Source organism: Eubalaena glacialis, chromosome 2 (assembly GCF_028564815.1).
Source record: "Eubalaena glacialis isolate mEubGla1 chromosome 2, mEubGla1.1.hap2.+ XY, whole genome shotgun sequence".
Lineage (NCBI taxonomy): Eukaryota > Metazoa > Chordata > Mammalia > Artiodactyla > Balaenidae > Eubalaena > Eubalaena glacialis.
The window spans coordinates 193,664,592-193,679,071 of record NC_083717.1 but is presented as its reverse complement, the minus strand read 5'-3'; the positions used below and the strand labels follow the sequence as shown (position 1 = coordinate 193,679,071).

Below are 14,480 nucleotides of genomic sequence, written 5' to 3'. Positions count from 1 at the left end.
CAGTACTGGCCACTAGATCAGAGAAGAGGATGAAGGTAGCAACCTCTACCCTCCTTCTTACCCTCCAACGTTTCTGCAATAATGAAAAATGACTATGGTAAAGTGACTTTGAAAAGCTGGCTATAATAATCTACAGAGTAATAACTCATGGATTATTTAAAACAAAGCAGAGAGATCCACTATTTTTAAAGGGTAATACTTTCAAAGTAAAAAATTAAAAAGCAAGGATTATAAATATAAGGTAAATATATAAATAAAATAAAAATTAAAAAAATTAAAAAATAAATATTAGGGTTAAAACTGTAAAACTATTAGGAAAAAACGGGTAAATCTACATGACCTTGGATTTGACGAGAGATTCAGATAAGACACACACAAAAAAATATGAGTAACAAAAAGAAAAAAATAAATTGGACTTTATCAAAATTAGAAACTTTTGTGCATCAAAGAACACTATCAAGGATGTGAAAAGAGAACCTACAGAATAGGAGAAAATATCTGCAAACCCTGTATTTGGTAAAGGTTTAATATCCAGAATATATAAAGAACCCTTACAACTCAACCACAAGATGACAAACAACCCAATTTAAAAATGGGCAAAGGACTTGAATAGACATTTTTCCAAAGAAGGCATACAAATGGCCAATAAACACATGAAAAGATGTTGAACATCACTGGTCATTTAGGAAACGCAAATCAAAACTACAATGAGGTACCACTTCACACCCACCAGGATAGCTATAATTAAAAAAAACAGAAAATAACAAGTATTGGCAAGGATGTGGAGAAATAGGGACTCACATATGGCAGGTGCGGTACACAAACTTGTACACAAATGTTTACAGCAACATTACTTATAATAACCAAAAGATAGGAACAATCTAAATGTCCATCAATGAGTAAGTAGATAAACAAACTGTGGCATATAAAAAGGAATGAGTTCACCAAACAACTTGGATGAACCATGAAAGTATTACGGTGAGCGAAAGAAGGCAGACACAAGAGGCTTGTGTCTAAGTATAAGTCCTTATATGTAAGGGGTAAGAGGTATAAGTAAGTATATATAAGTAAGAGGTATAAGTCCATTTATATGAAATCTCCAGAATAGGCAAACGTATTGGGAGAGAAAGCAGATTACTGGTTGCCGGGGGCTGGGGAAGAGAGGATTGGAGAGAGTGATTACTTAATGAGCACGGGGTGTTCTGAAGTGTTTCAGAACTAGAGAGAGGTAGAGGCTGCACAACGCTGTGAATGTACTACATGCCACTGAACAGTACGCTTCAAATGGCTAATTATATGTCATGTGAATTTCACATCAATCTGTAAAAAGCTAACTTTCAAAATTAAAAAGCAAGGAACAAAAATCGCAAGTAAAAACTTTTATCAGATAACAATTTTAAAACAAAGATAAAAGCAGCCACCTTTAATACAGCATGAGCAGTATAGGGAAGCTGAAGACAAATGGGAGAAAATTAAATAACATACTTCTTTCTTTTATAAATAATCATATATGAGTGGCTAATAATGCTTGGGATATACTTTCAAAAGGGGGGTGTGCAGATGAGTAGAGTGAAGGAATGGAAGTTATGAAGGCAGGGAACAAAGTCTTTTTCTTCCTCTGGTAACTGTCAACAAAAATTGGAGGCTGAATTTAAATTGCAGGGCTATGGAATGATGATCCAATTTTACTGCATTAGGAAGCCAAATAAAAAACCTTTCCACACAGCGTTTACTCTGATAAAGCACAATGTCAAAGGATGGAACACACAAAACCTTCTGGGTTCCTTTATAAGCCCCTCCCCAAGAACCGGCCAAAGGGAGCAGCACAGATTCCACGTGGGCTCCTCAGTTTGGGGTTTCTTTAGGGTAGAGGGAAGGCTTTATCACCACTAACTTTTAGGGGAAAATGTGGTTACAGAATATCCTTAAAATTGTTCATTCTCAAAAAAAAAAGAAAAATTGTTCATTCTCTGCAAATTCTTTTTTAAATTACTTTTTGAGTCTTCCAGTTATAAAATAAATAAGTCCTGGGGATGCAATGTACAGCATGGTGACTCTAGTGAACAATACTGTAGTGCATATTTGGAAGTTGCCAAGAGGGTAAATCTAAGAAGTTCTCATCACAAGAAAAAAATTCTGTAACTGTGTATGGTGACGGATGTTAATTAGACTTAGAGATCATTTCACAATAAATACAAACATCAAATCATTAAAAAAATTACTTTTGGAGTGCTAAGCATAATAATCACTACGTTAGGTCAGAGAGAACACATTTCAATTCACGAAGAAGTTTCTGAAACTGAATAGATTCAATTTAACAAATACTACCTACTTCCTAGGGAGATTTTGTTCAGGGCAGGGATTAAGAGATGGATTCAGTTTAGCAGTATAATTTTAGACAATTACCTAACTTTTCTTCAATTTCTTCACTTAACGTTTAGCTAATACATGAAAAAGCACTCAGCATGGTCCGTGGCACATGGTAAGGACTCAGTCAACACTCTGTATCGATAGAGCCCTTTGAGATGCAGGGCAAACACCAAATCCCTGGCAGTCAGAGCTCACAGTGCCCTGTACAGACTCCATCAGGTTTCTGTTTGCCATCACCTGTCTGCACTGTCCCCATTTGGTTTTATTCATTTCCTCTGTTAGATTATGATGTCTTTCCATATCTCAGCATCTGATACAGTCTGAAGTTTAGCAGATGTTTATGGAGTAACTAAAAACAGCCCTTGACATAAAGGATCTGATCACTCATCCAGTGGGATACGGCTCAACAAGAAATACGTGCAACAGAGCAAGTGATCCTTACAGGCTGAGACTGTGCCTTGTGGCCCAGTGCGTAGGGCTTTGTAGGAGATGAACACACAGGAGCAAAATGTCTTATCATTTCAATCCTACAACCCTAGGCTGCCCTACAGTCCGACAACACTTACACCGGGGACGGTGGAGGTCTTCTTGCGTTCGGGAATATCCGCCTTGTTGGGATTACTTGCGCTGCCAAGCATGGGACTGGCTGGAGCAACTCCCTTTCCTCCAGCAGCGCTGCCGCCTGCTTTCCGGGACGGAACTCCATCTTCTCTGAGGTCGCCGTCTGCAGTGCTGGTCTGACTCCTTTTCGGATACGCCACAACTGAAGGAATAGCTGGTCCAGCTAAAATACAGAGTTCACTTTTTAAAAGTCAGAATACAGTTTTATATTTTATCCTGTGAAAATGAACACTTTATAAGATGACCCAAGATTTCTATTCATCTAAGAAAATATAAGACAGTAAAAATCTTCTAAGATGCTTCCCATTCATGTATAATGTTTTCCCTATGCAATGAATTCAATTTTTATTTTTTTAAAATTACCTAACCACTTTTTTAAAAAAAAATAAATTTATTTATTTATTTATTTTTGGTTGCGTTGGATCTTCGTTGCTGCACGTGGGCTTTCTCTAGTTGTAGCGAGCGGGGGCTGCTCTTCGTTGTGGTGTGTGGGCTTCTCATTGCGGTGGCTTGTCTTGTTGCGGAGCACGGGCTCTAGGTGCACGGGCTTCAGTAGTTGTGGCTTGCGAGCTCTAAGAGCGCAGGCTCTGTACTTGTGCCGCACGGGCTTAGTTGCTCTGTGGCATGTGCGATCTTCCCAAACCCGTGTCCCCTGCATTGGCAGGCAGATTCTTAACTACTGTACCACCAGGGAAGTCCTGAATTCAATTTTAAAATTTCACTTATTAGTCCCTAACATTCTACTTTTTTAAAGTTTTTTTTTTTAAATTTTTTTTAACTAATAAGCTTATATAGTTGTCTTTCTGAAACATGTTCACGGGGTGTTACTGGACAGATAAATAATCAAACTAACTTGATGCACACACATCATGCAGAATGAACTGGTTCACCTGGTATCTATACATCTGAGTGAATTTCATCCTTTTTGTATAAGAGATGCCGTCACCTTTTGGAAAAGAACAGTAAAGATTTACAGGCTCTTTCTTTTGAAGTTTTATCTTGCATCTTTTTTAAAGCACTCATAATCTTCTAGGTAAATAGGAATTTGAGCAGACAAGGAGAGGCAGTATAAGCAAAAGAAAGCATGCTTCTCATGGAAGTGACAGGGAGGACATGGGTGGATGTTCCCAGTCAGACCCCCTCCCAGGAGGAGGATGCCTAGGGACATCTCAGGTGGGCAATTAACTGATGTCCTGCAGTAAATCACCTAGAGACTCTGATGACACAGGAGATTCGGAGTTCAAAGAATTTTGGAAATGAACGAGATAACTAGTATATTCATTATATATGACATCCAGTGGTAATCTTAAGGAACAGCACCAAATGCTCATCATTTATGGTAGAAAAGCCTGTATATTTTAGGTCTATTAAAAAATGGATGGGAGGGGGAAGAGGGAAGGGGAGGGAGGGACTGGGAGCTTGGGGTTAGTAGATGCAAACTATTACATATAGAATGGATAAACAACAAGGTCTCACTGTATAGTACAGGGAATTATATTCAATATCCTGAGATAAACCATAATGGAAAAGAATATGAAAAAGAATGTATGTATGTGTATAACTGAGTCACTCTGCTGTATAGTAGAAATTAACATTGTAAATCAACTATACTTCAACAGAAAAATAAATTTAAAAAAATGGATGGGGTGGGGTACAGAAAAGCTACTTCTAGGACAAAAATTCAAACGGTAAATCTAGGGAATTCCCTGGTGGTCCAGTGGTTAGGACCCTGTGCTTTCACTGCTGAGGGCCCGGGTTTGGTCCCTGGTTGGGGAGCTAAGATCCCACAAGCTGCGTGGTGTGGTAAATAAATAAATAAATGGTAACTTTATTTGGAACTGAATTAAAAGTAAACAAAGATTTGAATTATGGGAGAACAACAATCAAGTTCTCAGTTTGGCAATTTTAACATATAAAACAAAGAATCAGCCAAGTATAGGGTGATACTACCCTTAATACTTCTCTTTCTTCTCAATATCATGATACATCTAATGACATTCTGAATCTTTAGGGTTACTACCAATTTGTTTTGAAACATTTATTATTGCTATTTAGAAAATTAAAAGATTTTTTTTTCATCTTAGGATTTGAGATTATGCATGGAAACAGCTATTGATACAACCCACTGACCTCATTCATTCAGACTGCTCCTGTTTTATTGCACTGTGTGTTATGTGCGTGTGTATTCAGCTCTACACACTTTAATCACATGTGCAGATTCATGTGATCACCACCAGTCAAGACGAAGAACAGTTCTATCTCAAGGACCTTGTGGGCGACCCTATCACAGCCACAGCCACCTATCTTCCACCTCAAGTCCCTCCCCTAAATCCTGGCAACCGCCAATCTGTTCTCATCTCTGTAATTCCGTCATTTCAAGAATGTTATGTGAATGGAGTCAACGTAACCCTTTGAGACTGTCTCCCCCCACTCGGCAGAACTCCCTTGAGATCCGTCCGAATTGCTGTGTTTATCAATAATTCGTTCCTTTCTATTGCTGAGTAGTGTTCCGTGGTGTGGATAAATCACACAAAAATGTGATTTTTCTTCTTCTTCTTCTTTTTTTATTTTTGGGCCACACCGCACAGCTTGCAGGATCTTAGTTCCCTGACCAGGGAGTGAACCCGAGCCACAACAGTGAAAGTGCCTAGAGTCCTAATTAACCACTGGACCACCAGGGAATTCCCCAAAATATGATTTTTTAAAAAATAATTTTTATTTAATTAATTTATTTATATATTTTGTATTTTATTTTAGGCTGCGTTGGGTCTTAGTTGTGGCGCGTGGGATCTTCGTTACAGCATGCAGGATCTTTTGCTGCGGCGTGCGGGCTCCAGAGCACGTGGGCACGCAGGCACACGGGCACTCTAGTTGAGGCACGCGGGCTCAGTAGTTGTAGCATGCGGGCTTAGTTGCCCTGCAGCATATGGGATCTTAGTTCCCCGACCAGGGATCAAACCCGAGTCCCCTGCACTGGAAGGCAGATTCTTTACTGCTGGACCACCAGGGAAGTCCCAGTTTCTTTCTTTTTTTTTTTAAATAGTAATCTTTTATTTATTTATTTATTTTTATATTTATTTTTGGCTGTGTTGGGTCTTCGTTTCTGTGTGAGGGCTTTCTCTAGTTGCGGCAAGTGGGGGCCACTCTTCATCGTGGTGTGCGGGCCTCTTCACTATCGCGGCCTCTCTTGTTGCGGAGCACAGGCTCGACGCGCAGGCTCAGTAGTTGTGGCTCACGGGCCTAGTTGCTCCACGGCATGTGGGATCTTCCCAGACCAGGGCTCGAACCCGTGTCCCCTGCATTAGCAGGCAGATTCTCAGCCACTGCGCCACCAGGGAAGCCGTCTTTTTTTAATATTTACACCTTTATTCCAATTGGAATCCAACGTTGTATAAGATGTGAGAAATGGATCCAAATTTATTTTTTTTCTGATCACTACCAACCTCCCCAATACCACTCACTGACTGGTTAATAGAACAGTGATTCTTCACTTTCTTTTCTTTTTTTTTTTTTAAATAAAAGAACCCCTTGAAAATCTGATGAAGATCACCCTTCCTAGAAAAAAATGTACATACATACAGGGGGGTTCACACATGGGACCGAAATTAAGAAACACAAATAAAAATTAAGTTATGATTTTACAGAAGCAGGCAGATATAAATCATTGGCATCTAGAGGTAGGGAGCAAGAGGAGAGATGAGATGGGGTGGGAGGGCAAGCTAAAAGTTGGTCTGTCTACGGGCTTGTCTGCCTTCACTTGGTACCAAGTGGATGTGCTTTGCTAGATTTCATTATTTGGAACCTATCTCATTTTCAGCACTTAAATGAACAGTGCCAGAGGCATAATCAAATCTTTTTTTTTTGCTGACCACCATCTTCATCCCCAAAGAATGTGGAATTGGGTCGGTGATTTTCTATATACAGAATTTCTGGAAATATTCTTTTGTGAACTTCTTTTTAATATCAGAGGCTCCAAGAAAGAAGGATGATTATTATTATAAAAGCACTACTATAAGAGGTAATGGGCGGGTTAGTGGAGACAGCCATAGGACCAGGGGCCAGGAGTCCTGGGTCTGTCTCAGGCGTTCCCACTTCTATTTAACCTCAGAAGACCTGGTGAGCTCTCTTGCCCTATTTCCTTATTGCTAACATGGGGGTTTGGTGAGCTCTTTTTAGCTCTAAAATTTTCTGAGCTGGGGAAAGGGACATGAGAAAACTCCATCACCAGGTTTCTTCCAGGATTTAGGAACAAGTCCCTTTAAACTGGTTGATTTAGAGCAACACGTAGGCATTTTGCTAATTGCTCTGCAGTACACAGAAAACCCCTCCTTGTAAGCAACTAATACGAACACAAGAGACAGAGACCCAGATCAACACTTGGTTTACAAATGCCACCTGCACAAATCCTGGCATCAGACAGGTTCTGAGCTCTCAGTTATACCCTAGAAAACAGCAGACATATAGACAGTTTACTGACAGTGTCAGTACAATGTGCTGCTTTGGCCCAAACCATATAGAGAGGCAGCAGCAGCAGGGAGAGAAATGGAAACCAAAGTGTCATCACTTTTGGTACAAAACCAAAGCTGCAGACACCTGGAATACTCTGTGCAATTCGAAGTGCCACATCTCAAGGTGAAAGAATGGGGGTGGACAAAGTCCAGAGAAGGGAAATGAACTGAACAAAGAGATGAACGGGTGTTCCATGTGAGGATGTATTTTTAAAAGTTAGGACCAGGCCAACATAAATTCGGTTCCTGCACGCTGGAATTAAAGGAAATAATAATATGTGAATAAACACACACCTACTAGAGTCTCTGGATTCCAACAAATGGGGCTGCCTTGAAGGTAGAATAACTGTCAAGTTTGGTAAGCATATCCTTTAGGGTCTTAAGTCTCATGAAATATTCACTTCTATGGTGAAAACTTTTAAGAGTGAGGGTGGTTAGACACACCAACAGCTAGAGTGTGGCTGAGAAAGACACATGTCAAAAATTTAAACCAATTAAGGCAAAACTGGGATACTATACATTTTCCAGGGCTGTGCTGTCCAATGTGGTAGCCACTGGCTGCACATGGCTTTATAAATTTAACTGAGACAAAACTGAAAATCATTTCCACAGTTCAAGTGCTCAACAGTCACAGCCAGGCCTACTGAGGGACTTCCCTGGTGGCGCAGTGGTTAAGAATCCGCCTGCCAATGCAGGGGACATGGGTTCGATCCCTGGTCCGGGAAGATCCCACATACTGCGGAGCAACTAAGCCCGTGTGCCACAACTACTGAGCCTGCGCCCTACAGCCCGCGAGCCACAACTACAGAAGCTCGTGCTCCTAGAGCCTGTGCTCCGCAACAAAGAGAAGCCACCGCAATGAGAAGACCGCGCACCGCAACGAAGAGTAGCCCCCACTCACCGCAACTAGACAAAGCCTGCGTGCAGCAACGAAGACCCAACGCAGCCAAAAATAAATAAATTAATTAATTAAAAAAAAAAAGCTTACTGAGTGTACCAAGGAGATCAGAGCCTTGAGATAAATATGCCAGAACCTGCAGGACTGCTTTGAAAGAAATGTCAAGAAGGGAAATCAAACAACTCCAACCCCAGTAGTCCATAAGCAAAAGGATGCTTCCCAGTGTTAGGAGGCCTCTTGGTTAACAGGAGACTCTGAGAGAACACACTGGAATGGTCTCAGACTTACCATGGTCACTGTACCGCCTCTGCTTCTGGCTTGAAGAAACACTTCTCTGTACTTTGTGGTGAGGAGACTGGCCAGTACTGTTGCTGAGGTCGCTGCTTGGCCTAACCTTAGCAAGTGAAAGATTGCTGCTAGAACTGGAATCACTAGCATCCAGCTAAGAGAAAATGAGAAAAACAGAGCAAACCACAACACGAGCCCAAATGGTTTATTATGAAACTAAACTTACAATACACAAACCTCTCATAAGTAGTTCATTTAGAGAGAAGAATCACAGTGTACAAAAATGACAACCCTAAACTCAGGCAAAAGTATTTTTCTGACTGCTGGAAAAGCTCACACAAGGATAAATATTAACGTTCTTCTTTCCAGGCTTTTTCAAAAAACTTAAAACGCTCTATTTATTTCATCTGATACTTTACATCATTTAAAAACTACTAATGACTATAGGTTAACTTAATGAAAGCCAAATTATTAAAGGTTATTATCTTAAAGTTAAAATAGTATCTCATAATAGTCATAGGAGTTAGATTAGTTATTTGAAGGTAAATTTTAAAATATTATCAAATGTTATACACACTAAAAAAAAACAAAGAGTTTACATGAGCTAATAATTCACAAAAAGGATATTGTAGGTTTTTATCTGATTATTCTTACCTCTGAAGATTTTCTCCCCAACAACAAGTATGTAGCTGTGATTTCATCATATTTCATCTTACTAAGAGATTCTTGAATTTCGTCTTGTGAATATCCCATTCCCACCATAATATCTAAAAGAAGGGTATAATATAGTTTACGTGTTTCGTTTGGTTAAGAAATCATTATGTTACAGGGTAAAATAATTTCCTTTATTTGACCCAAAAGATCACACATTTTCTAACATAAACGGGCAGTTGGCTTATTTCTGAGTTACTGAGTGCTATTACAGGAAACTGCAGATAAGTTCCTAAATATGACAAAACATATAAGCTGATTCATGTAACTTATGCTTAACTTCCCATTATCCCCATTTTAGGCATACACATATGAATCAAAACAGAAATATGTTACCTGTACACACACCAACATGCAGGCACAGAATAATTACCTATCCTTTTCTGGTCTGAGATGTCCAGTTCTGGTTCAACAAACGGCTTTAGTTCATCTTCCTCATGCCCTGCATTGATCCACCTGTCCTTCATGATTTGCTGAAAGGTGAACTGTTCATTAGCAGCATAAAATGAAACATTCTGACAATCACAATATTTAGGGAAGTTTATTTTCAACATTTCATCGATTACGGCTCAAAGGATAACTTTTAAAAAATGTCTCAATGTTACTTAAAAAACCCCAGGATAGTATTCAATACGTCATACAAACCAAGCAAAGTTCTAAAAATACTTTAAAGACTCTCCAAAGTTGTTCCTTATTTCCACTTATGTGATTACCTCTAGAGTGCCTCGTTTTATTGGATTTAGCACCAGGAAACGTTTGAGAAGGTTTTCACAGTCTGTGGACATGTAGAAAGGGATTCTGTATTTCCCTCTTAATACTCTCTCTCTCAGTTCCTTTGGGGAGGTAGAGAGGAAAGAAAACTAGTGAGTCGACTTTTAGGTTAAAAAAGAACTCAAAGAACCCCACTGAAACAACATTAACACATTAACTCTTATCATTTTATAGAATCCTTTTAGCTTTCTGAAGAACATGGATGCAACCACTTCTTATACCTTTAGGTTCTGTCCATCAAAGGGGAGTGACCCGCTGACTAAAGTGTAAAGAATGACGCCGAGGCTCCACACGTCCACTTCCGGCCCGTCGTATTTCTTGCCCTGGAAGAGCTCTGGGGCTGCATACGGAGGACTGCCACAAAACGTATCCAGTTTACTGCCAACAGTAAATTCATTGCTAAAACCAAAGTCAGCTATTTTAATGTTCATATCAGCATCTAACAATAGATTTTCAGCCTAGAGGGAAAACACCAAGACAAAAATGAAATTTAACCAAAATATAATCAGAACTGTGATAGAATCAGGCATTTCACAAAAGCTTTTTGTAATGATGTAAAGTTAATATATCCTAATGAATAAGAAAACATTCTTTCTAGAGAAAAAAAATAGGAGCTAAATCAGAAATCCTCATTTTTCAGCATTAATAACCAGTAACAGATATGAGGTGTAGTCATCCCTCAGTCTTCTTAGGGGACTGGTTCTAGGACCTCCTGTGGATACCATAATCCATCATCATACAAAACGGTATAGTACAGCCAGCCCTCCTTAGCCACAGATGCAGAACCCGGGGATATGGAGGCCCGACTGTAAAGATTGATTTTAGCATTAATTATACAGCAAATGTCCATGATCAATAAAATCTTTAAAGAGCTTTTTAAGAATAAGGGGCTTTTAAAAAATAGATACTTGCTTTAGGTGGATAGCCACATTTTATAAACACTGCTAAGTAAGCTGTATAATGGCTATTATTGAGGAGGGAGCATCCTAAACTTCATTCAAGATAGAGATCACAGTCTTTTCCACTTGTTTCAACAAACATTTACCACGTGGCAATTACACACCAGGTGTTATATTAGTGTCTGGATATACAGACAGACAGGGTCCTGCCCTCAAAAAGCTGACAATTTAGAAAAATAAGCAGCTACACTCTTGGACCTAACTGCTGTGACAGAGAAGTGGGGAGTCACGGGCCCAGCACTGAAAGATATGGTACGGCTTCCTAGAGGGGGTGAAACTGAAACTGCTGCCTGGAAGATTAGTTGATAGTAGTGGGTGTGTTAACGGGAGGTATTTCAAGCGGAATAAACAGTGTGAAAACCCTGCTGAGACAGAACACGTTTTCCTCAAGAAACTGAAAGGCAGTGTGTGGTAGAGAGATGCAGAGAGACACAGCTGCGGACGTGGCCATGCCTGAATTACAAAGGGCCAGCCCAGTGACTTGTAGTCAGGAAGTTTCGGTTTGTAACCTAAGGGCAACAGGAAGCCACTGAAAAAGTCATTCAAGCGGGAAATGACAATCTTATTTGTGTTTTTAAAGGACCATTCTGGTTACAATGTAGGAAACAGACATGGAAGAAAGAGGCAAAATTGGAAGCAGGGAAGACAAGGCAAGAGGCTAGTGTGGTAATCAGGTACGAGATATGCTGGTGGTCTGCACTAGGAGAGTGTGAGTGGGGACAGAAAAGAGTGAGCTCAAGTGATACTCAGGAAACAGCAGCAAAAAGACCTGGGGTCTGAGTGGACGGCAGAGTAAAGGAGAGAGGGGCACCTGAAGGACAGTCACCACAATGAGAAATAAAAATTCAAGTTTAGGAAGGAAGAGTTTAGGTGTTGAACTTGCTGAACCCGAGCTACCTGAGGGATGCTGAGGTGAAGGTGTCCTTTTGTCAGCTGGACACTAAATCCTAGAAGAGAGCTCCGGCTGCAGGAATGGATCTGGGGGTCATCAACATATAGGTGGCCACTGCAGCTACTGGAGTGGATGTGAATGCACAGAGGGTGGGTGAGCAGAGAACAAGCAAATCGATAACAGTTATGTGAGGAGAGAGAATAAGTGAATATCAGGTTAAGAGAGAATCTAAACAATGTTTAGAGAAATACAGCTGTGAAGGTGAAGAGGAAAAAAAGGGTGTACCAGGAAGGGGAATCGGGGTGGGGAGGTTTTTCGGTAAAAGAGGGTATAAACTTGAGCATGTTTTTATACATGCTGCTAGTGACACGCCAGCAGAGAGAGAAGGTGGATGAAGAAGGGAAAGATGGGAGGAAACAGAGTGAAGCAGCCCCTGGAAGGACACAGGACCCAGAACACAGAGGCACCCCGCTGTCCTGTAACGAGGGAAATCCTGAAAGGTTAAGGGTGGATGCAGGTGCAGCTGGGAAAGAGGGAGTTTCTGCCTGGTGTTTCTATTTTCTCTGTGAAATAGGAAACCTTATCCTATGCCAGGAGTGCGGGCAGAGGTGGAGAACCGTGAAGTAGGTCTCATTTAAATACCGCTGCTGTTAACAGGAGAGAATGCTGACGAGAAAAACAGAAAAGGACGCCAGGCAGCCCTGAGGACGCTGTCCAGGTGAGAGCGTGCATTTCTGGAGGCCCCCATCTGTTTGGTGGTAGGATGATTTTTCTCCAGAGACCAACTATGAGCTGCCTTAACTGCAATGTAAAATATATCTTAGGATTTTTTTTTAAATTTAATAACACAGTCTAATCTATGCCTCCTTTATGTCATGAGCACTGGCAGAACTGAGCACACACAAGGCAAGTGTACACTAGTAAGGGCACTATGACTCACCTTGAGGTCTCTGTGAACGATCCGCTTCTGGTGGCAGTACTGGACTGCAGACACTATCTGGACAGGAGAGATGCAAGGCTATTAGTCATCGCCGGTGCAGACTACTCAGTGAGGACTCACTTCAATGTCTGTGTGGATCTCTAAATATAATTTTCTCATGCTTTGAACTTTTCAATTTGGAGAGATTGAGAGTGAGTGCAAGAAGAGCTAAGTGAGGCTGTTCTTCCTGTTCTTTCTAATTTTAACTAGAAAGTCTCTTCTTGAGCCCTGCCCTCGATCAGAAGGCTCTGGTGCAACTTCTGCATGCCCACGTTGTCAACTCACAACCAAGCCGGCAGTTACGGACTATCCGCGCTGGGTGTGTATCCAGGTTGGTTCTCCCCAGCCAGTCCCTACAACACCCTCTTCCTTTTGGCTAATGTAGGTTCAAGGACAGCAAAAATGACTTCACTTCTCTGAGGACCAGTTTCCTCTTCCTTCAAATGGAAGGATGAATGTTGTAATGTATGTGAACTACAAACTATGAAAACTATTATGTGCTTTATCAGTAAGAATTCCTCCTACTCTCAGCAAATGACATGCTTTCATTTAGCCAACTTTTGATTACTCCTGTGATTAGTGCTGTTATTATTATTATTTTTTTGGCTGCGCCGTGCGGCTTGTGGGATCTTAGTTCCCCGAGCAGGGATTGAATCTGGGCCCTCGGCAGTGAAAGTGTGGAGTCCCAAACGCTGGACTGCCAGGGAATTCCCTGATTGGCACTGTTGAATAACTGCTCTACTGAAATTTCACACTTACTAGCAATTTTTAAGTCTCCTTGTCTAATTATAAAACTTTTATATCCTTATTATAAAAACTTTAGGAAATACAGAAAAGTACATACAAGAATATGCTTTTATAACCAGCAAATAGAGATGACATCTCCTGTTATTCTGGTGCATTTGCCTCTAGTCTCTACTTTGGTATTACATATGCGTATTTAAATATATATGATTACACATCTACAAAACTGGGGTTATAATGAAAATACGGCTTGTTTCTCCAAATCATCATCAACTTTGTTGTAAGCAACATGCACGTAACTACACTGGACACAAAAACTCAGAGAGGGCTGTTCTATTGGTTGCTATTTTGGTTCAGAATAAGCAGCAAGGATAAGCTGGGCTGGGGTTAGGGTGGGAATGATGCCAAAATCAAGGCTTCACTAAGCAGCTTCATACTTTATAAAGTGCATATGCAGAAGACCAGCCCACTCATAATCAAGTAAAGGTACACAAATTCCAATCCCAAAATATCGGTTTTAGAGCATCTGTTAACAATTACGCTGTTCTATTCTGTCAGCATGAAAACTGGGAAAGTGAAATATCGATAGATTTGTTTCCCTCAAAGTAACAGGTTTATTGCCTAGGAAGGACATAGGTAAATTTTATCTTACTTCTGCCTGATCAAATTTTCCCTGTTCCCCCCAACCCGGCCCCCACATTGAGATTTCTCTCATAGGTTATTTTCAAATTCTGCTTCC

General features: G+C 40.5%; 1 protein-coding gene across 7 annotated transcripts in view; it reads right to left on the bottom strand.

The window, feature by feature from the left end:
* MARK3 (microtubule affinity regulating kinase 3) overlaps positions 1–14,480 on the bottom strand; it is a 108,983-nt gene that overhangs the window by 16,567 nt on the left and 77,936 nt on the right. For 6 of the 7 annotated variants that reach the window (XM_061181317.1, XM_061181319.1, XM_061181318.1 and 3 more), the window contains 7 exons: positions 12,959–13,015; positions 10,389–10,625; positions 10,110–10,229; positions 9,770–9,869; positions 9,340–9,452; positions 8,686–8,839; positions 2,937–3,154 (listed from right to left, as the gene is read on the bottom strand). In XM_061181317.1, the coding sequence (XP_061037300.1) occupies positions 2,937–3,154; positions 8,686–8,839; positions 9,340–9,452; positions 9,770–9,869; positions 10,110–10,229; positions 10,389–10,625; positions 12,959–13,015 (999 nt within the window). The remainder of the gene's footprint in view (positions 1–2,936; positions 3,155–8,685; positions 8,840–9,339; positions 9,453–9,769; positions 9,870–10,109; positions 10,230–10,388; positions 10,626–12,958; positions 13,016–14,480) is intronic. The other variant, XM_061181320.1, reaches the window with a different exon arrangement.